The 26059-nt window shown below is 40.8% G+C and overlaps 1 protein-coding gene across 1 annotated transcript in view; it reads left to right on the top strand.

Moving 5' to 3' along the window:
• The first annotated feature begins 10355 nt into the window (after window positions 1-10355).
• Window positions 10356-26059, top strand: part of LOC129104213 (inactive dipeptidyl peptidase 10-like) — a 113070-nt gene continuing 97366 nt past the window's right edge. The window contains exon 1 of the mRNA XM_054614789.1: window positions 10356-10415. Within this exon, the coding sequence (XP_054470764.1) occupies window positions 10356-10415 (60 nt within the window). The remainder of the gene's footprint in view (window positions 10416-26059) is intronic.

Here is a 26059-nt window from a genome sequence, read left to right as displayed (position 1 = left end):
ACAGGGCTAATGTGTTCAACGTCTGTACTGTATGTCCGTTGAGACTCATCAGACCGCTCTTACAAATAAGTCCTAGCACCTACATCAACCTGCTGGAGGCTTTAACCAGCTGAGGATGTAAGATGAGGCTGAGCCTTTCTCCTCACTGTTAAACATTCTGCTGAAGCACTACAACTCGGTGTAACAGTTTATTGTTATAATAGACCGTGAAATGTTGGCCCTTATTGATTTCTGTAGAAAATCTCTAGCTTTTCTTTAATTATTATGATATTACACAGCAAAAAGAGTTCAATACTTTTTAATCTCGGAACCCATCAGCTATCAGTCTGAAGACGATTTTGAGTCTGAGGGCAAAGGTCAATATTCAAGGGGTTCCAGTGTTGCCAAGACTTCCTCTTCATTTGCGCCCGACATTGTTTTACTGTCCAATTATCTACTTGAGACAAAAGAATGGAGTTGGAATTAATGAGATGATAGCTGCATGGTTTGCTTATTTAATCATTTGCAAATATGTGTTTGTAGAGAGTAAGTGCTCTTTGACCAGTGTCTGGCTCTGTTTCTGTTTATAATGTTGATTGCACAAAGTTGTTTCTGAAACCTCTTATATGGACAAACATGATTGTGGATGAAAAATAAAAGATATATACAAAATAAACAAATGAATAAATAAATAAACGAATGAATAAATAAATAACCTTAATTTGCTTAACACCTTTCATACAAGAAGTGCAGCACATTTTACAATAAAGGAAGATAGACATAGTATGAAACAAAAAACTTCAATGGAGGTAATTTGAGATTCATTAAACTTAAACTCTGAGCGTTTGAAACTGACAGTAGAAGCAAAGATGTTTAGGTCTTTATTCTTTCTGAAAACACTCAGCTTCGGGAGAAAGAACAGCTTGTGTCTGACTTTGACAGCATGGAATTGAAAGCGCTGTAGAAGAATTAAACCCGGAGCCCTAAATCATCACGCTTTATTTGAATGTGTAGCTGGTATGCCTGGTGTGTAGCCGGCTGCAATGACGCAACGATAATACAAGTAGTTAATACAATACACTGTAAATTGGGAAAAATCTGCTGAAAGTAACCCACACAGTTCTTTATGAAAACTGTATTCTAACTCTGACTCCGAGATTGGGTAGTGAACTTCTCATTGTCATGTGCCCATCAGCCGGCTTCTGACTGAACTGCATCCGCCCTTCCTCTCACTCCCTCATTAAGAAGTCGTTCAGCTCATCCGACACACTCCTCCCCGGTATTAACAAGCACAGTGGGACGACGCCACAGTAATACATGAATTCTAAAGAGTGCAAAATGAATGACGTGGCAATGTCGGCAGCAGGGTGCCTCGCTGCATCAGGTTCACTCAGTGAATGTGTGTTTGCTGGTTTGATCCCGTCACGTTTCCCTGCAAAGCTTTAGGCTTTCTGCAGCTCATTGTGATGCATTCAGCCCTCAGTCAGTCAACACGCATTTATCCTGTCTAATGATTTAATTACAGCTATTACTTTGATGCACAGTCAGAGATTGGAACACCTATTAGACAATTAAAGATGTTTAAGTTATTACGGGTTGTTCTCTAGATAACGCTGACTTGTACTTTACTTTTAGAACGCAAAGGGTTGGTAGCACTTTCTATGACGTCCATGTCTATAACACATTATACAGCTTCTTAAAATGTGTTATTATCTGCTTATATGGCTGTGTAATTAAAGTTATAAGCACTCATACATATTTATAATGCTTGACGCCACTATTTATAACACATTATCATTATTATATCATAATCATTTATAATTGTTTACTTTTTTTCTGCAACGATCATTGTGTATTATAATTGCCATAGTTGCAGGACATTATAATCTTATAATACGTTATAATCACAGTTATAATGCGTTATAATCAGAGCGTCAATGCATTATAATGTGCAATAAGTTACTCTGTTGTCATTGTTTGCCTAAAGTGAAGTTTTACAACATTTTGTGTGTTGTTGCATATTTTTGCAGTTTTCTTTCACTTTACTTAAAGGCAACAATGATCACTTAGAGTAACTTATAATAACCTAATAATGAATCATTAAACACATGCTGTATTACAACCATGGGTATTATAATATATTATGATCCATGCACAAAAACAAAAATGTTATCATTAATTATATACTTGACCTTATTAGTCATAATAGAATGCTTTATATTGTGTTGTGATTATTATTATAAACATTATGAATATTAACAAGTGTTTGTAACTTTAACAGCACAGTGCTTTAAGTAGTTTACAACACATTTAAAGTATGTTTATAATGCATTATAGACCCAGCTGTCATAGAGAGTGCTACTCAGAGGGAGTGCTGTTTTTTTCCCGTAGAGCAGTAATATACTTGGAATTGTGAAATATTTTGCAGAATTATCTCACTTAGCTCACACTCGTCATTATGGGAGGGGCTTCTTCTGGTCATGTGGTGTATCTGATGTTTACACATCCCGGGGCAGTTTGCTTGAAAAAGACAAATTGCTGGTCAAATCGACCATTTTTCATGTCAGTATTCAAGGCAATCCTCATATTGGTGCAGATATGCAAATAGCGAGTAAACTTTAAAACAGAGTGCGGTCTCTGTGCGGTCCAAGTAATGGATTGATAAATAGGTGTTGCTCAGAAAAACTTTCAGGTTGGTTTACTTTTGTAATAATCATCTGTGTAAGGTGCTAAAACCCCTCTATCAACATTTCACATTAAAGCTCTCTACAGATCAGAGAAAGGGACCAATCACACATTATGACTTTAGTGTTCGCGATTTTGCTTTGTACCCAGAAAAATTACACTTTATAATAAACATTAACAATAGTGAATTCATAGTTTAATCCACCTTGAGTTAAGAGTTATTCTACTTTTCACAAACAATGAAATGATAATGAATCATGTTTACCTCTTATTAGTTATTAATTCAATTCAATTCAGTTTATTTTGTATAGCCCAGAATCACAAATTACAAATTTGCCTCAGAGGGCTTTACAATCTGTGCACATGCGACATCCTCTGTCCTTCCCTCACATCGGCACAGGAAAAACTCCCCTAAAAAACCCTTTAACAGGGAGAAAAAAGGAAGAAACCTCTGGGAGAACGACAGAGGAGGGATCCTTCTCCCAGGATGGACAGAATGCAATAGATGTCATGTGTACAGAATGAACAGCATAACAGAGATACAACACATTCAATGTATATGACATAAATGATTCATATAATAAGACTACTTATAATAACAGCAGCAATTATTACAGTAGAATTATAATTATGAAAATAGGGATAGTAATGTGATTAATAATAATAATCGAAGTAGCAGTGGGTGTCAGTCGGCTCACAGCAGGAGGCACGACTACGGTCCAGGTACCACAACGATTCATGGAAACCTGCAGAGCGAGAAAGCAAAAAGGGCTTCAGGGTGGAAGTAAAGCTAAAATGCTTAATGGTACAGGTAATAGTAATAGTAATGTGACTAGTAATAATAATGGTGGTAGCAGTCGGTGTCAGCAGGGCCGTAGCAGGATGCACGACCACGGTCCAGGTACAGCCACGATTTATAGAAGCCTGCGAAGCGAGAAAGCACAAAGACTCCAGGGTACAAGCAAGTCAATAAGCGTAATAGTACAGGCAATAATAATAGTAATCTGACTAATAATGATAGTGGTAGTAGTAGTGGGTGTCAGCAGGGCCTCAGTAGGTGGCACGATGACAGTCCAAATATAACCCCGATTCCTGGGAACCTGCGAGGCGAGAAAGCACAAGAACTCCGGGGAAGAAGCAAAATCGGTAATGTGCATAAATAGGAGATTAATACATAAAGATGGAGTGAGAGAAGAGGAGAGAGGAGCTCAGCGTATCCTAGGTAGTCCCCCGGCTGTCTAGGCATATAGCAGCATATCTAGGGGCTGGACCAAGGCGAACCTGAACCAGCCCTAACTATAAGCGCTATCAAAAAGGAAGGTCTTAAGCCTGCTCTTGAAAGTGGTGAGTGTGTCTGCCCCCGGACTGAAACTGGAACCTGGTTCCACAGAAGAGGAGCCTGATAACTGAAGGCTCTGGCTCCCATCCTACTTTTATATACTCTAGGAACCACAAGTAACCCTGCATTGATTGAGCGCAGCTTTCTAGTTGGGTAATATGGAACTATAAGTTCCTTAAGATAAGACGGTGCCTGGCCAGTTAGAGCTTTGTAGGTAAGTAAAATAATTTTAAATTCTATTCTTGATTTAACAGGGAGCCAGTGCAGAGAAGCTAATACTGGAGTAATATGATCTCTTTTCTTAGTTTTTGTTAGAACACGTGCTGCAGCATTCTGGATCAACTGTAAAGATCTAAGAGACCTATTAGAGCAGCCTGATAATAAGGAGTTACAGTAATCTAGTCTAGAGGTAACAAATGCATGAACTAGTTTTTCTGCATCGCTTTGAGACAGGATTTGCCTGATTTTCGCAATGTTACGTAAATGAAATTAAGCATTTGTTAATGATTATGATTTGTAAAGCTATAATAAATAGATAATAACATCACATAGATAGCTGGACCGGATATTTATTAAACTTTGGTAATAGTTAATAATTGGTTTATAAACCATCTATAAACAATATCTGTATGGCTTTATAAAATCTCAACTGCTGATTATGAGCATTCGTTAAATGGTTTATTAATACTTTGAAAAGCATTTATAAACATTATTAAGATAGATAGTTAATACTTACACAAAGACTTGTATATGTAAAATGTTAGATTTATTAAAAAATAAACTGTTATAAATACTTAAATTGTGTAATCAGAATGTAATTGCTATATCTTATCAGCTATGAGTTCATCTTATATTTCACAAACTAATGATAGAACAACATAAATAATTGGATTACAAATAATTATTTAACAAGATTAATTATCATTTCAATATTTAACAGTAAATTAACTCTTTACTGAAGTTTAATTAACCATGAATTTACCATTTATTAATGATGGTTATTATAAACTGTTAGCATAGTCAGACTACCTACCAATGTAAAGTTCCAATGTCATTATTTACTGTCATGACCCCAGTTAGAAGTCACAGTGCGATGTGCTGAGTGTTGCGGTGCTCCGGTTAAGCCACACAACGTTTTGGTCATGAAACTTTCATGGGCGGCCCGGCCGTGTGGAGTTCCTGGATGTCTGCACTAAATTGCCCCAGGGTCATAAATAGTTTATCCACAGCGGACACCTCAGCAGAACACCTCCCCGGGGCTCTCTCACTCCCACTCTGTCTCCCCAGCTCTCTCCCACCATCACCCCCCTCTCTCCCTGTCTCTCTACCCCCACATGCTCTGTCTCTGGCACTACTCACTGTCTCTACCTTAAATTTCACACCTCACCTTAGCAATTATATTATATCACACTCTCATGTAGAGTCACTGCACGGGCAGAGGTGCAGCATGTTTAGCTATTAACCCCAAAAAATGCCAATGAAGATTCTTACTTGACTATTTATTAAAGAAAAAAACCCACATCAAACCTATATCTTTTAAAGCATTGTCTTTGATCTTGCCTGCTTGAATTTAACGCCGCCACCTTTATTCTCACAGCGTCATGCATGGGTTGCTTTTGAAGCGGGACACCGAGAGCTGTATTCGCTCAAAGATCCTCAGCAGACCTTAAACAAGCTGGAGAAAGAGCACATCTCGAGGAGAGCCAGATATTTTTCTCAGAGAAATAACAGATCCTGCAGCAATCCTCCTGCAATCACTGTGGCTGTAACTCGGCTGTATAAGTAGACACGGATCCAGCTGTGAATGTGCAGTAAGTCATCAATCGGGAATGGTCTGAAAATACAGATTGTCCCGACTCACTTTAATGTCCCCCAGAAAACTGGTATTTTTTGTCTTGTTTTTTATTTCTGTGTGCATTCTGAAGGTTGAAATGGTGACGGTTTGCTTAACGCTTTAGATTACAGCCTGCAAGATACTGTGTAATTACTCAGTGGTGACAGGGTGACAAGAAAATACTTATTGGGTAGTAAAAGTAAGAGCAAGGGAAGAAGAAAAGGTGAATCAACAGTGTTGGTATTGAAGTGAGTTATTTAGATTATAATTGATTTTAAATGGATGATATATTAACAAGAATATCTTTGGGAAATTCATTAGTACTCATTAGTGCAGTTTTAAAGGTGCTAAATTCCCAATACAGAGCATAGCTATTATCCAGGGATCTCCTCCGTTGCCAAGTTGGGAGCTGTGTTGTCTTGGAGCGTGTGCTAACAGCGACAACAGTGCAACCAACAGCAATAGTGCCGACAGAGCTTGTGGTGGTGGTGGTGGGGGGGGGCTACGCTTCAGCGCTTTTCAGTTTTATCCCATTTTCAATAAACAAACAATAAATAACTACATTTGTATACGCACATTTACAAGACCAAGATAAACATCAAATAAGAGTAAATTCAAATTAAGTAAATAGACACAGAAAACACATGAATAATAATGTTCAAAATACACACAACAATATACAAACTAACAAAAAGACGGGGTCTAGCTAAGGGTTAGGAGAAGCGTTTTATTTCTCTATATGGTTCTTACTACAATGTCGTCATAACAATCTGAGGCTGTCAGCACCAAAAACAAGAGCTTTTAGTGGACGTACATGGATGGTGAGGGGTCGCACCAAACGATTGCATTACAGCTGGTTTATTGTCTGCCGGCTGTAGCCTTCTCCCGCAATACTGGGGTTTGAAAAATAGCAAATATACCCTTTAATACCATTACTCAATATCACCTGTAGAAAACGTGCCTTTATAGAAGTAGTACAGTTCCTCAAAACTAAATGACACATTTGTATAAAGCCGACTAACATCATGATGCGCATTGACATATTGTAGTCGCACCATGAGCGGAAGCACTGAATGTCCATAACAGTCCAACCATAACCGTTCATGGGCAGATAGAGCCCACCGTTCTGAAGGTGCTTATGGAGGCTAACCAATGTAGAAACAACCTTTGCCTTTAGATGAAAACAATCCACTAAAGGGTATCAGATGGATTCATCATCCTAGCAGATCCAATGTGTGTAGCGCTCCCTCTTCCAAATGGGCAAACACCATTAGTCTCTCCAAAAGTGGTGCACACGAGCAAAGGTTAAGAGGAATTTATGCTAATGTGAGCTCTGCTAATGGCACTCGACACACCCACAAAGAATGAAACTGATTCTTTTATTGCTTTTCACCTCAACTTCAAACACTTTCATTGACCTTCAATGACGACCGCTGGGTATTGTTTGCACATCTGTTACCCACTATGTTTACTGTATAATAAATTCACGTCTTTGACATTCTGAAGGTTCAACAGGTCAAACACAAGATGTCAATATTTGAGCGTCGGTGTTTTGGGTAAGAGGGATGTTTCGTCTCCCCTCGGTGCTAGTATGAAGGTCTTTCGCTGGCAGTTCTCCCAATTCCTTGAAATATTTGACTGTAGATTTACTCTGTTTTGTCACTCTGTGTTGGATCCAAGCTCTGCTTCTGAAGAGCAAATGCCCACTTTCATTTTTTTATTGGTTATCGACATAAAGGCTGGGCTACCAGGAGAGCAACGGCCCAAAGGTCCAAAAGGGGCCAAAAAAGTCTACGGTTCATTTCATTCAGTCAGTTGGTTCTTTGTAGTGGATTTTGCACCACTGAAAGACAATATCTAAAGTAATTACTGCATCATCAGCTCAGTTTGGCTTCCTGTTTTGCAGATTAGCCCCGTGTCAAAATATGGTTATTAGAATAAATCATTATGATTGAAGTAATGCTGATTATACTACCAGCCTGGTCTCTTTCAAAAGGCGTCAAATACTGCCGTTTTGCCTCTGTTTGCCTCCGCACTAAGGCATCTTTTAGTGTCTTTTAAGTAATTCAAATGTAAATCCATCCACATCATAATGAGAAACTATGCCGAAACTTCGTCAAGTCACTGTCAGCTCTTTCTTGGCCGTTTGAATGTATTTACCGTAGGCCGATTCTACGCTAAATGTAAATTATAAGTAATCGTAGAAAAGGAACTTTTGTTTTCTCCTGATAACGAGGTAATTATCTCGTTATCTCAAGATAACAAGGCTTGTTTTCTTGAGTTAACGACATAATTAACTTGTCATCTCTGTCTACCATGATTGTTTACAGGCTCAAGTTGATCCATACAAATCATGATAACATCATTAAACTTCTAGATTTGTGCTCTTAGTTTGAAAGTATTGTTGGCAATATTGGACCCAACATCAAATTTTTTGATTTCCCGCCGTTGCAGGTCTATCCGACCATGACCGACATAACAACAGAAGTTACAATAAAATCTAAAGGTACTACAAGTTAAAGCAGTACATTGTATTTAGTACCACTGATACATAGACTCCAAACATCGGAGCACAAGTAGAACAAATACATCTGAGATCAGAACTACTTCTGTTAGAGAAGAGCAGCTGTACTAACTAAATCATGGGGCCCTGAATGATTCTCATAACGATGCAGCTGCAGTAGCGGCGCTGAGTGTTGCCCGTAGGCCAGTTTGGACCGACTAACTTCTCAAAGTGGGATTGATCACCCTTGTCTACAGAATGGAGCACACGGATCGATTTGTGCCTTTATTATAATACGAGCAGGGCTGGTTTTTCAACACATTCTACTCTGCTGCTGTTTACTGTGAACTCCTCTCTGTAACTGTACAGATGAGAGGAATGTGAGTTCAGGAGCTTCCAAACAAAGAATGAGGGGTCACGGGGTGATATTGGAGGATCAATGTCCACTTCTCCAGTAGGGTTTCAGAGACTTTATGTTGGTGGATACAGTGTTATTTACACTGTCTAACTTTCCAGGAATCCACAGAACTGAGAAAAACACATTTTGTTATACTTAGCTTGCTTATATATTTATCAGTTATGAGTTTTTTGAGTTAGTCATATAGGCTGAAATCAAACTGTAATTTGCTACAGATGTGGGTAAATGCTTGAAGAGGATCTGGAGGATCCAGTGAGGTTCAGTTAGTATTACTGGGATATGATGCACTGCTGTTCACCGCCTCATCAGTGTTCAATATAGCAACAGTCTGAGCGTTAGTTATTACGCCTCCCAATCCCTAATAAGCTTAGTGGTTCAGAGTCAAAAGTCAAATGCAGATATAAGATATCGATCCTTGCCTGGCAGAGACATTAGAGACAGCAGACTTCATATCCTCCCGTTCTGTTTGTGTGCTGATAAAGCGGCTTCCAGCAGACAGGACTGCCTTCTCATAAGCCCGGCGGTGAGTCTCATACAGCGGGTTCACAGGTGTCACTTCACCGTTAAGTACTTCAAAAGGACCGACGCAGTTGCATCTCCGGGCCCAACGTATCTAACGGAATCCTTCCTCATTGACCGTTGAAGCTTCGGGCTCCTGTATGATGAAAAAAAACAGAACAACAGGATTGTCAGTATGAGAGAAAGCAGCCGGCTTATTAAGAACACGGTGCCTGGTCGAAAAGAGGTAGGCGTTGTGTTGTGTGTGTGTGTGTGTGTGTGTGTGTGTGTGTGTGTGTGTGTGTGTGTGTGTGTGTGTGTGTGTGTGTGTGTGTGTGTGTGTGTGTGTGTGTGTGTGTGCCCACGCAATGGAATGGAGATGAGCGTTCAGCGTGCTCCAGCTTGCATCACAGCTCCAGCCCGGGGGCTCGTGGACGGGCCGTGATTTCACCAGACATTAACAAAACTGTCACAGCGCGTCAAAGGACAGTCTGCAAACCCCCCACCCCCCTCACTCACCATCACCATCACCATCACAAGACCACTTGAACACCCCCTCCTCTTCTTCCTCTCTGGGCAATACCCCCCCCCCACCACCATCCTCCAGCACCACTGACAGAGAGAGTTGTCTTGCTTGCCCACCGCTTCCTTCCTCACCCAGCCGTGTGAGAGAAGTGGAGAGAGAGAGAGAGAGAGAGAGAGAGAGAGAGGGGTGGTGAGATGTGAGAACACTTCGTCTCTCTCTCTCTCTCTCTCTCTCTCGGTTCTCTCTCACCCCCTTTTTTCTCCCCCCCCTGATGTGAACGCACGTTGGCTTCTCTCGTCAGACGCTCGCGTCCAAGACCTCGCAGATATTTTATTCGTGACGGATCCCTCCCCCTCCCTCCTCCCCTCCTCCATCCTCCTCCCCTCCATCCTCACTCGCTCCCACTCCTGTTTAAGATTCCGCAGTTGACAAGACGGCGCTCTGCTCGCCGCTTGCCTCCGCATCCTCCTCCTCCTCCTCTTCCTCCTCTTCTGACTTTTTTTGGTTCCTCGCAGAAAAACGGGATTCTTGCGTGTTTTGTTCACAGGATTCAAGGAAGTTTTTTTTTTTACAATGACGGCCACCAAGGAGCAGCCGAAGCAGAGGCAGAACCCGCCGCCGCAGGAGGATGAGGTGGGCTGTGTGGTTTGCATGTTGTCCCCTCCACTCTGTCCGGCACGTTAGACTCTGAATAGCACCGAGGACAGGCGGCTGACAGGCGGTACCGGATACCGCATGCATGAAGAGAGACACAGCATCTAGTTGGTCCTGCTAGTGCCGGCACATGAAGGAGTCAGTGAGGTGTGGGTGGTGGTGTGGGTGTAGTCAGCTGCCCTCGACACCTTGAGAGAGGACAGGAGGTGGAACATGTGACTTTGCATCCAACAGAATAGGAGAAATAAAGGACACTGTGTTCGCTGAGTCTGCCTCCGATCCAGGCACCTTGAAACGCTCCCGTTACACTGTAGGGGTTCAATGTTCCGGTTCTTTTGGCACCTTTACACACAGGTGGCTTTATTACCCCCCCTAAGGGTTTAAGGGGAATTAGATCAGATCCGTCGTGCGCATCTTGACAATCGTGCGCTTGTGTTTTGTGCCAAACCGCGCAGTCCTCCATCACCATCATCAATTATTGATTTCCACTTCTCCAAAACGTCCTCAGTGTCCCCCCCCCCCACTCCTCCTATAACTGGTCCTGTGAAGGTGTTTCACTGTGTGAGAGACTGACAGATATATATCCCTGGTCAGCTCTTAATTGAATTGAGGACCTGTAGCCCGATTACTCCCAAGAAAAATGAAAATAGGATAGCTCACTCAGGCCCTTTAACAGTCATGTTGATGATGTGTGAGCCGACTTAATTAGTGATGATACTGTACTACTGTGTGCTGGCAGCTGTGAGGAGCTGCTAATGGAGCCTGCTGCTGCTGCTGTTGTTGTTGTGGACATCATGATTGTTTTGTTGCCTCTTGTTTTTGTGTGTTTGTGTATTCAATAACCAATTGTGTCGAATGCGAAACAGCTGCCTGACCCCAAGAAGACATTATGTTTGAAGAGTCAGTTACAAAAAAATCATGCCAATTTCGAATAATTCAAGATGACAAAGTCAGATGATTGAGGGACTAAAAATGGCCTCGGTAAATGTTGGATAACTCCATGTTGGAGCGGTCAGGCGAAGTTATTGCGTAAGATTCGTGCAGCAGGCCGGTGTCAGGTCTGCAAGCATCGGGGGTGAGAGCAGCGCCATACGGCAGAGCCACAGCTATTACAGTCCCAGGGCTGTGTCAACCCACATCCTCTCCCACAGGCTCTGAACAGGGTCACTGTGCATCAAAGTTGCATGACGGTGCTGAGGGGGAATTATAAAAGACGGGAACACTGAGGGATCTTTAGATGATAGGTGGAGGAGATAACTGAGCCTTTAGTGTCTGAATGGACAGTTGAGTCCTTTGTTGATGATGATGCCTTTTTTTTTAGTTTGTGGTTCAGTCAGTGTAGCAAGAAAAGGTGATCTTGCTGAACTTAAAACATTGATGGTGAACTGTAAGGAACAGAATCCGTAACCCTGCAGCTCCATGGTTTCTAGTATTTCTGTCTGGGTAGATAACTCACCGACTGGTGCTCGGTTTCACAACGGCACCAGTGTTCATTGGAGCTCCCAGAAAAATACAGGATGGGTCAACATCTTTTTATAACTCTTTCAATATGACAATATTTATTTATTTTTCAGATTATTGTCTTTGTTCTGCATTATCTGGACATCCCTTTTTACAGGAGATTTAAATATCGATTTATTCAATTTGAATTTTTTAGGATAAACCAATTTGAAAATTGATGGATATGTGATATTTGCATTTAAGATGTATGACTTGATTTGGTTAGTCAAGAAAGATTCTGAGACAAACCGATCTTAATTTAATTCTGAGGGTTTTAATTATGACAGCTCATAAAAAAAAGGAGCAATCCGACATATTGGAGAAATGTGTGATGTTTTTGGTAGAACTGGCAGCAACTATATGCTCTTGCTTCCGGGCGCAAGCTTCCGCTTATGACATGTGTAGTGTCTTTTTGAAGTAAACTTGAAACTCGGGTTTAATTCATTTTTAGGTTGACTCGCACAACAAATCTATACGGTTAGATTTGTGAAACAAAAGTACTTGGGTAGGTTTAGGAAAATATCCTGCTTTGGGTTAAGATAAGCTTAAGGTTAAGTTTGTTATGTGAAATACAGGACATGAACAGCGGTCTCCTGGGAGAAAGTGTGTGTTTGTTTGACTGTCTCATACAGACAAGTCGGAATTTGACGACACGGGAGTGAGAGTGGGTTTGTTCACAGGTGGTCCAGTAGTGCTACTGCATGTGTGGGAAAGTTGAAATCAAGACCAAACTGGTTGGCGTTTCAGTTGCATTGTGGGTAAAGACCAGGTTTTGACAAGGAAGGGAGAATTGACACCATATACCAATACCATACCTCTGGTTCTGCTGCATAGATCGCTTGGGTTGCCTCAACGACATGTTGGAAGGGGTCACAATTAAGCAGAAGAGCTCATAAGAACCAGAGCCATTGATATGTCGGCTCACGAACACATACAGCCATTGGTAAATCACTGTAATGACTCAATCATATGCCATTCATAAGGCCTAGTAGCATCACGGTGGCGCAGCGGTTAGCAGTGCTGTCGGCTCACAGTCCGAAGGGCCTGTGTTTGAGTTCACCGCATGGTTCTGTGTTCAAAATGTCTCCTCATGTCTGCGTGGGTTGTCAGGTGTCTTCCCACAGTCCAAAGATAGGGCAGGTGAGGTGGATTGGAAAGTCTAACTGGTTTTCTGTCTAGTGTTTATGTGTCAGCCCTGTGATGGACCTGTCCAGTCGACACACCACTGTCAACCCTGATAGTGATAAAAAGCCTTAGAAATAGGTTGGAGATGATTGTTGATGTGGTAACTGTGAGCACTGGAGCATTCTTGGCAGAGAGACTGTACAGTGTGGCCGATCCCTCTTTACTTTTACTGAAGGAAAAACCTGAGAACAAGCCGACTCGTTTGACATTGGCTGTTCTCGCGCTGCGTTACCGCCTCCTGTAACGGCAGACATAATGCCAGCTGAGTGAGGGGTCGACCTCTCTGCGTGACCCAGTGGACCGGCCCCGGCGCTATGCAGTCGGCGAGGGGGGACACACTCACCGCCCTCCCTCGCTTTGTTAATGGAGCTGTTGTGTTGCCTGTGCTCGGGGACAAAAGGCAAAGCGTTAGGAGAAATGGATGCCTACCTTATTGTGAGTAAGAGGAGCGCTTTCACACGCTGTGATCCTCTGGCCCGCAAAGCTGTAATTCACACTAATGGAGAAAATGTCCAGGACATTGCTGCTGCTGCTGCTGCTGCTGTTTCATGGTGGCCTCAGAGAGAGAGAGAGGCAGAAATGGAGGAGCAGGGGAAGGACAGGGAAGAAGAGAAAGAAAGTCTGGAGATGGAGATAGATGAGGAGAAAAAGGAGGATGATAATTAAGAGAAAGAAATACAGAGGAGAGACGCTAAAGAGGGGAAATGTGGGAAAGCAGGAATGTATAAAGGTGTTAATGACCAATTTATTTAAAGAGGATCAGGAGAGAGGGGATGATCATGGGGAGGAAGAGGTGTTAAGGTGAAGATGGGTTCGCTATGAATGTTATCAGCCCATTAAATGGCCATTTTCAGGTTTTATCACTAACCTTATAACGCTTCATGTGGGACAAAATGAGCAAACTGCAGCCATGTGCATGTTTAAATACGGTCACTGTTATAAACAACGGTCTCCTGAGTGAAAGTCCTGTTTGTTTTACCCATCCATCCACCCCGACCTCGTCCCTTCGCAGACTTTCTCAGTCTTTATACTAGGTCACATGACTTCCTTTGCTTCCGTCATGGTTATTATGGTATTAAATGATTAACCTCCCTGCGTAACCCCGTCTCCCACAAAATTACGTTCCCATACAGCCCAATTGCATTCTGCATTATGTTCGGTTTCTTTTTTAGTGGATTACGGTTGCAGTTTTTAACAGTTTTAAACCGAGTGGTTAATGTTGTAAATTGAAACCAAACCAAACACAAACGCAACAAAACTACTTGGTTAGGTTAAGTAGCTTAAAGTGACTACATTCGTTACATTATTTGAGCTACGGACATAAACTTAAATCAGTGAATGTTGATTTATGGTTTTATATGGGACTCTAACAGATGTTTCCTATATGAAAGTACTGTTTTGGTTCGACCCACCCTCCACTCCGTTCACCTTCCCATGCACATCATCATAAATGTATTTGTGGTACGTCAAAATACAAGGTAATCCACATAATATTTTACCCTCGAAATGTAATTCACAATGCAGTTTCATAGAATAGGTACATATTTTCCAGGAGACAGGGCTGCCCTAAGGTGAACCAGTTTTCCAATAGATGATAAAGGCCTTCTGAGCCAACTAGGAGATAGAGTTTAGGACCATACCACATCAAATCTGTGCTCCTGATGAGATCTTATAACTGCCATTTTATCAGCTGATAACATTTGAAGCTGGTGGTCATATTGAGATGGGAGTGTGAAGTACTGCAAGTCTTAGATACATACATTTTGTATTAACCAAAATTACAATCTTTACCTAACTTAGTCATTTAGTTGCCTAACCTTAACCCTAGTTTATTTGACATGACCTTAATATTTACCTTAAGATTAAGGTAAAGTAAAATCTGATTATTTTACCCTACAAAAAAGTTAAATTATCTAGTTACATTTCTAAAGAACAAACATCGACCATAGTCCTTGAAAAGTCCTAAATTCATGATCAATAAATATATCCTCCTACTTCACAAAGAAAATCCATTCTCAGTGTACAGAATATGCATTGTAGGCTTGAAGTTTCCACATCTCACTTGTGTAAATTGTATATTGAACCATGATTGACTTCCAAGTTGGTTGCGATGTCACAAATGGTATTTAACATGCACGTGTTAAACCAAGATCCATGTTGAGCAAAGAGAAAGGTGCCTCCTCACCAGATGGATGTGAAAACAGCCTTATTGAGTCAAAGTCTGCACAGTAAAGGTCATAACATCTAAGGGAAGCACAAGACAAGTAACAATAAGCAAACCCATTTTTTTAAGTGCAGGGAGACTTTTTGTTTTTTAAGAAAAGATTGGTTGTCAGAAAATAGTAAAATAATGATCATTTTGTGTTCCTGATGAGGACAGATTTCCAGACTGGCATGTTAAATGCTGATTGTTTCTTTTCTTTCTTTGTGTTCAGTTCAGTGCCACTTTGCAGGAATTATTTCAGAGGAGGGAAAGAAAGAAAGGGAAAAAGCTGCTGTAAATACTGTAGCAGCCGATTCGAATGCTTAGTGGGAATGTGGTAAAAGGTCATCCGAATGAATGTTCAGCCCACGTCTGCGCTCACCTCTCTCTGAATACTGAGGTTTAGTTCAGAGAGAAGCACATTGAGAAAATATCACAAATGTGCTTACACAATTGAGAGGTACACCAATAATTTATTTGTGCTTACTAGGGATATAGGAAATGGGTTTTGCTTTCCCCTTTATGGTTTGATTTTGATTGGGTTACTTGTTTTTCTCAGTCTCAGATTTAATCCAGCAGTAAGAACTACTTCTCTCAAAGATACCTGGCAGACAGTTGTTGGAGCCGGGGACATTGCTCCTTTTACACATTGACTTTTCTGTCCAAAATGTCCCAGCCAGAGTGGTGATTCACACTTGCGACCTTCGTGTCATAAGCTCTCCCTATCCTGAGGCGAGTGGTGCCCCGAATTAACCGACGCTGACACATGTTCTTTACTCAAAAGGATTAAAAGGCAATTACAAAGTTTGAGTCACCAGCTGTGGCACAGACAGGGGACAGACTGCAGTCAAACCTGAGATAGCAGGAATAAAGAAGAAGGAACAGTCAGACCGTGTGTGAATGTGTGTGTGACCCACATGGGTACCTAAATCCACTAAGATGTGATGGGTTCTGGAGTAACCGACATAGACTGCATATAAGAAGTGGACGTATGGCATCACCCATTGTTTGTGGATTGCGGTTTTGAAGCCTTGAGTTCGACATTTTGTCAGTCGCCATATTGTTTTTGTTGCAAAACGAAAGACAAAGTTCTAAGATGGAAACATACAACTCCCAGCCTGGACGATGCTGTGGTAGTGACCTGTCAATGACAAAGTAGCCCCGCCCTAAAGCATACCCTGCTTTATGGTCTGTTTGACTCTAAATGGAGCATCATTTACTAAATGAACATCATGCTGTATTGAAGAAGACTTGAAACTAGAGATTGAGACCATAAACTCATGTTTACAATGTTTACTGAGGGAATAAATCAAGAGAGAAGTAGAGTCATTTTCTCATAGACTTCTATACAATCAGACTTCTTTTTGCGAACAGAGGAGTCGCTTCCTGATTGCCATTTAGAGGAATACAAGCTTAAGGCACTTTGGAAATTTTAATAGAAAGGGATCTTTTCAGACCTGGAGATGGAAGGCTGGTACCCACCTTCTTTGAGGGAAATCTTTTATATTTGGAGTTAGCTAATGGTGTCTTTTTGAGATATGCCGATTGCTTGGACTCAAAAAACGCTCTTCCAAATAACTGCACACTGTATCCTCTGCTTCCTTGAGTCCTGAGCAACACACCTGCCTAGCGTGAAGGTGTTTGGATGAGCAGTTGTTGAGAACATGACGAGTAAATATGTCCATAGATCTGCGGTCTGATGCGCTACTAATTCATACGTCCCCTACATCTCAAGAGCTCAAACTCAACATTGCACTTCTTTAGGTCCTCAGAAATACATCTACTAAGTGTTAAGACGTATGGATTGACAGTTAAAAAATATATATATATATTTTCTAAAGACAGACATAGAGACAGAGACTCCTTCCATTAAAACTATTTGTTTTCTCTGTGTTCATGTGTTTTTTTCCCCAAACTGGCTTCAAAAATATTACATTTTTATTTTCCATGTTGCTTCAGGCAACCTTCTACAGCAATACTATCAGCTCTATATAGGATGCCATACATTTGCCCTGACTGCTTAACTGAAATTCTAATGCTGGGTATATGGACATTTTCAGCTCACAGTTAACCAGATAATTGTCTCATGAACAACAGCAGGAATGGAAGGAAGAATTACAACAAATGTCCAGAGAGATACACACGAAACATGTTCCTTTCTTATGTATTCTTTGCTACAAAGCACACATAGCTGGTAAACATGAGCTTTGTGTTCAGTTTACTGTCGTTCTTTTTGAGCTTTTTCAACATTTGCCTCATGATGCAGTCTAGAGCCACAGCTATATAACGTTTCCTTTGGCAGATGGATGTTTGTACAGCCAGACTAGGACTTTGGTGGCCCTAAACAAGATTTATATCTCTCTCCCTCTCTCTCTCTCTCTTTTGTGGATTGAGTCATAAGGCTTATGTTTATATTTATTGTCTCCATTGTAATGTTTGATGCTGGAGAATTTTAATCCATTGTTAGTAGACATATTTATGTTACCATTCCTAAGTAAATAAATACAATTAAATAAAGGAAAAAAATAAAGGAAAATGATGATAACATTAACATTTTTGATCCTAGCCTTCTGAATAATCTCAATGTGAAATGTGATATTATCATTTTAACAAAGATCCATGGATATTGATGCAACGGAGAGTTTTTTTTACTACTCTTCACTATAACTCAGACTGTTAACTGTAACTGAATGCTGTGATATAAAACATTTATACATTTGTAAATTATACTGAGGTGGTCCTCATTTTTCATGAATGTTGAATGAGTTTTTACTTCAAAACACTATTTAAATTCATATAGAATGTTACAAAGAACATAAACCTTCCTAAAAAATGTAAATAGTAATACAAATAATGATCAAAATTCATATGACTGAGGTGCTCCATGCTATACAGGCAGATACATGGATAATGCCTTGGCTCACAGTGCTATATGAGGTATCCCCTGAGGTTATGTCTCAGCCAGTTGAATTATTATAGGTATTATAGGTGGCCACAAACAGTCAGAGCTCCCACCATCCAACCAGTGCAAGTCAGTCAGACATGACTAAGACAGCTGCTGACCCCCCCCCCCTTTTTTAGTAATATAATGACATGTTTAATTCTGCATACTTTATGCCACTGGCACAGTTCCTCCCCAATATGGAAATACAGAGATATATATTTTCAGTTTATTCCATTAATATCATCTTATTAATATTGACATGGTGGCCCCTGCCAGGCTTTTACTCATCACTAGTTCATCAGCTCAGCTCAGATGAAGTGCAGGAGTGTTTCTGGCAAACACGGTTTTCTGCACTTCTAGGACTTATAGTAAGCACTGAGAGCAGGCAGATCGATTTCTCTCCCCGGGGGTAGATGATCAAAGGCTCATCTGGAAGGGCAGTGATATTGATAGCACTCCACAGATAGATGGACCACCACATTTATTTACACTGTGAAAATAATAAGACCGGTAAAAAAACGGCAAAAAGTTTCCAGACAGATACCTTCAAGATTACAGCAAATAACTGTTCCAAAAAATCGGATGGAATAAACAGAGCAGGTTCTGCAATCAAATTAAAAAAATATCATTATATTATGGTTAATAAATGGTCATTAAAGTATGGGGAAAAGTAGATGTACTTAAATAATCACTGATATCTGGGAACATCATAAAACATGTAAGACAAGCAAGTTTAAAACCAACAAACTAGATAATCTGGGGTTTCCAAACCTATTTGGTAGTGAATGTAAAAGAATATAAAATTAAAGATCAACTGCATGCTTCAACCTTGACCAACCAAAAGTAGATATTACCGACATTTCCTATATGCTCACTTTGGTTCAGTTTCTATGGCTAAACTGTTGGGTTATTTATTGCCACAAAGAGAAGGAAGGCATTCTCAAAGTATGTGGCTGTGTTTGTATCTGCAGAGACCTTACACCTCTGTCAGTATTTTATTATTTTGTTTGGGATGTTTCTGGCCGTCACATCCAAGTGGAAGCCACGAAAATGGCGGACAAAGCGCAGAAAAAACGCAAATACAGCGAGGCAAAACGGCAAGCAGACAAAGCTTGTTAAATATTCCAAACAAAAGTGAATCTGGGGTTGGCTTTTACTCGCTGGTGAACACCCTAACCCTCATTGTGCCGGGGGAGGAGGGCCAAACTTTGAGCCAACGTTATGGTTACAAACAGCAACCGACAAATCCTACTTATTGTGCCTTTAAAAAAGTCTGATAGTTTGACTGCTTGCATTCTTTTTGCCAAATCAAGCTTTGACATTTCTTTGCTATTATTACCAACAACTCATAAGAAAAATGTATTTGCACTTAATCTCAACCGTCAATCACATGCATCAAACTATTTCCGTCATGTGCGAGGCTATATCTATGGCAGCAACTTAGTAAAAATCTGAAATAGTTTGCACTGGCATCTTAACAATGTCCATTTTTATGTGTCTTATTGCCCTACACAACGTTGTGCTTCTGGCCTAGCTGTGTGTGTTTGTGTGTGTGTGTGTGTGTGTGTGTGTGTGTGTGTGTGTGTGTGTGTGTGTGTGTGTGTGTGTGTGTGTGTGTGTGTGTGTGTGTGTGTGTGTGTGTGTGTGTGTGTGTGTGTGTATGTGTCTGTGTGTGAAGTATACTACTGGACTTTGACTGTCACCATGGTACCAACACAATTAATAAGTACAGGACTAATTCTATGTGAAAGTCTTCAACTTCTTCTCTCTTTTCTGTCTCCTGTTAACATCTCACCTTGAAAATCATATTCTGCTACAGCTGAGGCTGCCATTGTGTCAATACACTGTAGAATGAATTCAAACAAGAACAAAGGTCCAAGGCACTCTTCTCTCACTACCAAAGAGCACTTTTATTACCCTAGGCTGAACTTCCAAGCACTCTGGAGCTTTTCTCTTATGATATATATTGTATTGTAGAGAGTCAAATGTTGGTTTTGAATATAATCTTTCTCTACCTTGACACAAGGCTTTCTGCCTGTTGGTGTTGGTGCGTTCTAACGGAACAGTGTGTGTTTTTACACTTCAAGTCTATTTCCTATTTTTTTTATGCAAACTAATATGATTGTGTGTTAGGCTCGCAAAGGCCGGTTTGACCTACACTCAGTACTGTGCCTAAACACATCCTGTGTAGACACCAACGGTAATATCAAATTACAAACTGCTGAAGAGGTCAAAACTCAACAGCCAGTGAACTATAAGGCTTCGGCATTCATTCATTATCCGTAACTGCTTATCCTGTTAAGGGTCATGGGGGGCCGGATCCTGGGGCTGTCATTGGGCGAAGGCGGGGTTCAGACTATCACAGGACTGACACATAGAGACAGATAACCATTCACACTCACATCCACACCAAGGGGCAATTTAGAGTCTTCAATTAACCTAAGCTGCATGTCTTTGGACTGTGGGAGGAAGCCGGAGAACCCGGAGAGAACCCACGCTGGCACGGGGAGAACATGCAAACTCCACACAGAAGGACGTCTAGTCCAGGAAGTGAACCCGGGCCCCTCTTGCTGTGAGGAGACAGTGCTAGCATTCACAAACTTATTTCCTGCTGTTATGATATTGGCTTACGATTATGAAAACAAGATAATCCACATCAAATGATTTAGTGCCACAGTCCATTTAGCAATGACACTCACATTTCCTCTTATGCTATAAATCCATTTAGAAAATGATCTGTTTCATTCCGAAAAGTCAGCTTTTTAAAAACCAACATAGCTCAGTTAAAAATGTTGAACTGAGCCATTATGCCCTTTAAAGCGGTGCACTGTTGCCCCACTCTGTGAGTCAGGGACAGCCACTAGATGTGGGAGGATATATTGGCCCTCGCCAGGGTAATTTTGCCATGTGGTGCACAGCAACCTGCTCTAGGTCTGCTTGGAAAGGCCCGGGGTGAAGGTGGCGCTCCTGTGCCTAGAATAAATAAGGTGGCTATATCTCTGCAGCTCTGTGCGAGCTCCTCAAACCAGGTCTGTGGCTCCGTGGGAAGCTCTAAGCAACATTTTCTGCAGAAGTAGGCATTACAGCACCCCTCGCCCAGGCCACCGCTCATGGTGCCCGCTGTGCCCTCTCTCCCTGCACAAAGAGATGGCTTGGCGATGACAGTGACCCACCTGACCAGTCTTGAAACACAGACCCCACCTTGTTTAACATGCTTTGTGGGTGTGACATTTTTTGGCCGTGTCCTCATTCGTGTTTACTAGAGCACAAATTTGTATACAAGAACACAAAATTCTTTGTAAATCTAGTCTCTTCATTTTGCTCTCACTTTGCACCAGATTGATGCATTTAACTTACATTACAAACATTACATTTTTGAAGTTATGATGTTTTCAAAGACAGTGAATAATCTTGTTAAATGATAGTGACCTCAATATTGACCAAAATAATCGGAATTATGATTTTGTTCATGATCTAGCAGTCCTGGTGGGACACATAAATCCAAACTCTAAATCATAAACTGCCCAAACAAGTCATTTTAGTAAAGGTCATATACAGTGTATATAAACAGTGACATCCTGGGCATCAGACGAGAAAACGCTCTAATGGGTCGTTTTGGAAGGCGATGAAGAACAATCTATCTTGTTATTTAGTATATAAAACGTGTTGTCAAAACTCGAACTGGGTCGGGTCCACTCAAAGGTTTCCCTCGTTAACCAGCCTCCCTCCGTTTCTACCTCTCCATCCCCACTAATGCCCTCTCAACTAGCAATTTTATAGCTCAGTGCCCGCTAAATCCTCCAGTGTCACTCTATAGGTGTAAAAAACCACACAGCTCCACTTTTCGACCACACACAGAGAGACAATTTCCTGTCTTCACACAGATGCATTTAGCCCCATGTCGATGAGCCTCTGTTGCTGTTGCTGTGCTGATGTCAGGTTCTCCTTTCAGTTTTTATTTCTCTAGATAAATGAGATCTGTTTTTGAATTGGGAGGAAGTGGTTACAATCTTATCCACCGCCTGGAGTGTAATTTGCCAGGAATGTAGTCAACTGTGTCTAATTGCGTTCAAATCAGAGATTCGACTGCAGGGGACGGACAAAGGCTATTGCGCCCACCATGTAAAGGATATAATATCACATTTAAATGTGCAGAGAAAAGTCAAAGTAGAGGCTGATTAATGGGATTTATTTTATTGCCCTGTGCCCCTCACATACGGTAGGTGGTTTGATCTTAAATGCATTCACTATAATGGTCTAATACAGATAAATAAATCTCATAAAATCCTCTATAGGCCATTGTTTGTTTAATAAAAGCAGGCATTACACCCTTTTTGAGCATCAGTAAATTCAATGAGGCTAGCATTGGAATAAGTAAATCTTAATACAAGAAAGAATATTAAAATATCTTTTGGCAACATTTGGACAATGTAAAATTGCAAGCCAGCCAGTGGGAAGCATACACGAGGACTAACATGGATGTGCGGCCGTACCGGCTATGTGTTGTTTGCTGCTATATTAATGCTCTGGATTTCAAATTTAACACCTTTTTAGGAAAATGTATGATCTTGTAGGATATCAAAAGGTGCCACACAGTGGTACTATGTGTACTGTGTTTCCACTATCCACTGCTATTTGAAATGAAAAAATACCGTTCTAGGCATTTGAATTCAAATAAACATTTCAAACCGATTACAGAATGATCCGTTTCATTTACATCACATTTGCATCATTTCTGCCACATGCTTATCCCATAAAGAATATAGTTATAGAATAATGTGAACTGCTATGACAGACACTTAAACAAGCAACATTTACATCACAAGACATAAAAGCTCCACTTGTGTTGAATATGTAAAGTATCAATGGTCCTATCACCTGTATCTTATGTAAATAACCTACAGCATGGGAATAAAGTCATTGTTTTTGTTGACAGCTCGAAGCACAGCGTCATTGGTTTTGTAATTTTTCGAGGAAATGGAATATCACTAGCATTGTATTTATTGGCATACACTACACATATATTGTATGTATAAAGTAAAAGGCACAGCTGCGCCTCATACTGAGTAGTCTAACTTATCACTTACATTCTTCCACTAGAAAGCCACTTGATTTAATTATACCTCACATGATAGTCTCAACAAGTTATAGGAAGTGAAAGTGTGAGCCAGTTACAATTAATTACAAAGGTTATGGAGGGGCTAATTTTTCAGCTGTAGCTTAACAACCGTAATAAGAGTTGGCAAAACAAATTAATAAAGAATCTGGCTCACCACGGCCTCTTAAAAAACACACTACATGTGTGAATTACGTGCCACAACCATGGGAACAATATACATACTGCCAGCGCAAGAAACAAATTAAGTTTAGGCAATAAACACAAGACTTTTGTCCAGGAGATAGTTTTGCAAAACTATAAGTAAAGATGACATTATGTCACGAGAGCCGTCATTGACCCTATGTCTCGTGAATTGTTTGTCCCTTGCTAGCCTTGAGTCTTTATTTTGATGATATCTTGTTGACGTTAGAGGGCTACGTCCAGTGTCATAGGTTGAAGCGTTGTACCAATGGCCGCGCAGGTCTTTTTTTACGCATTGGTGTTAGACAGTGTTGTGTCAGCCGTTTACATATTTCCATGAGATCAGAGAGTTCCGGCTAAGCAGGCTCTCCTAAAGCTAGCGTTAGCCTAAGCAGCTTTGGCGAGCTAACAGTGTAGTCCGTGAAACCTTTCTTTTAAAACACAGGCGTGCTAGCTGTTATCACTTTAAATATGGCACCTTTAAATGCCTTAATTATTTGAATAGTATTTAATAATGTCAAGTACACCTATAATGTAATAACTAAAGCCAACCTATTCTGACTGACTGGTTTAAAAAATAAATAGATGACCTCAACATCAAGCAACTGCAAATACAGGCCTGTAATTTATAGAGAGAAACCCAATTTAAATAAATAATACACAGTAAGATACTTTTCCAACTAAAGTACCATTTGTATACGGTGAATAGTGCACTCAGGTCACTTTTTGTTAAAGTCGGGGATTGTTGGCCTGACACACTGAATGCTTGGCGTCTCTTTTTTCTGCCACAGCCCGTATAGCAAGCGCACCTTTCCAGACTATTGACAAGAATCAAATATCTAGACTTTTTTTAAGCCTTTAGAAGAAAATCAATGGCGAGTTTGAATTGCCTGAGCTGAATGGGCTTAATTCTGCTTCGACCATTTTGCTCTCTGTATTTTTAACTCTTTTTATTTTTGAAGGTCGGTTTTACTTCTACTGCTTCTCGCCCTTATTTCACTGGCATTGGATTAACACGGGCAAAGGCTGCGTCTGCTCAGGACCCCCCTTAGTGATGGTCGGGAGTTATTGTTTAATATGAAGAGATACCTTTTCACATCACTTTTTAATATGACTGTTACATTCATATCCCAAAGGAAAACATGCAAGTTCAGTTTATCTAATAGAGCAGAGTGTATTTCTTCCATCCTCAAACAAGAGGGAATAATTTAAGTGAGAAGTAGGGTCATTTCCTCGTAGACTTCTATACAATCTGACTTCTTATTGCAACCAGAGGAGTCGCCCCCTGATGGTCAGTAGAGAGAATGCAAGTTTTAAGACACTTCCGCGTTGGCTTCACTCGGAAGAACCGGAGGTATAACAGACAAATCCTAATCAAATCAACGTAGCAGGATGGACAGAGCCAAGAAAACTTTGTTGCCCCATGTTTCCACTTTGAGGGTTGTTAAAGGCTAACTTCTTTATAAACTAAACCAAAATAAGCCGCAGGCTCACTGAGGTTGAGGAGCATTAGGGACCAAACGCGCCAGTGGAGTTGCGCAAAGCATGGCGTAGAAACACTAGAAAAGAGAGGATTCCTGAACCGAACGCTTCGTATTTCAATTGGTAAAAACAGGGTTCATGTCACAAACTTTACGGCCCCATAGACGTGTTTTGTCGCCATGACTAACAACATCACCATTTTATTCTGCCCTTGTCTTTTGCCCCTTGACCACTGCAATCAGTTCAATGTCTGTTCCACTTCACTGTATCTATGGGGCTGCACTTCATTCCAAATGACAGGAGAGGATGGCCACTAGAAGACATCATTGCAACATTTCAGCCTGAAATATTGTCAAATAAAAAAAAAAGTTTTGAATACTTTTGTTTTATAAATTACAGGCCTTATGTAAGATTGCCTTACCACTACTTTATTCTAATCCTACCACTTTTCCCTTGAGAGTTCAATAATATAAATTAAATCTGTGTCGCAAAATACCTTTTTTGAGCACCGTCCCTGGTTTCCCAGAGACAAATGTTGTGTTTATGTTGCTCCTGCATTCTAATGTCAGCGTTCATATTAATATACAGTAATACCATTGCAACGCTGTGCGTGTCAACAACCTAGTTTATCTGAAACCAATATGGCAGGGACAGTGACTAATTGAGAATTATCCCACATGGACCAAAGGCCACTGGCAGTGTCCTTCAGGGCAAGGCTGATAATGCTAAATACAATACACTGACAACATGTAGCTAAGCCTGCCGTTTCCTATTAGCCCGTGGATCAATTTCAGATGTTAAGCCTCACGACCCCAGCGTGGCTTTTGTTGTGGCTGTCAATGATTCACGAGGCAGAGAGAAATGGAATTTCATGGGTAAACAAAAATAAGCCAGTACAGATGGCATTATTTTTTTTCTCCCTCTCCAACCCTTCTGCCATTGTTCAAATGGCTTCGGCTTCTGCCGAAATGCTGCTTGTCATTTGTCACACTCTCTCCAAGGTCAGAGTC

This window comes from Anoplopoma fimbria, chromosome 16, assembly GCF_027596085.1.
Source record: "Anoplopoma fimbria isolate UVic2021 breed Golden Eagle Sablefish chromosome 16, Afim_UVic_2022, whole genome shotgun sequence".
In the NCBI taxonomy this organism is placed as follows: Eukaryota; Metazoa; Chordata; class Actinopteri; order Perciformes; family Anoplopomatidae; genus Anoplopoma; species Anoplopoma fimbria.
This window is presented reverse-complemented; position numbering and strand designations above follow the sequence as displayed.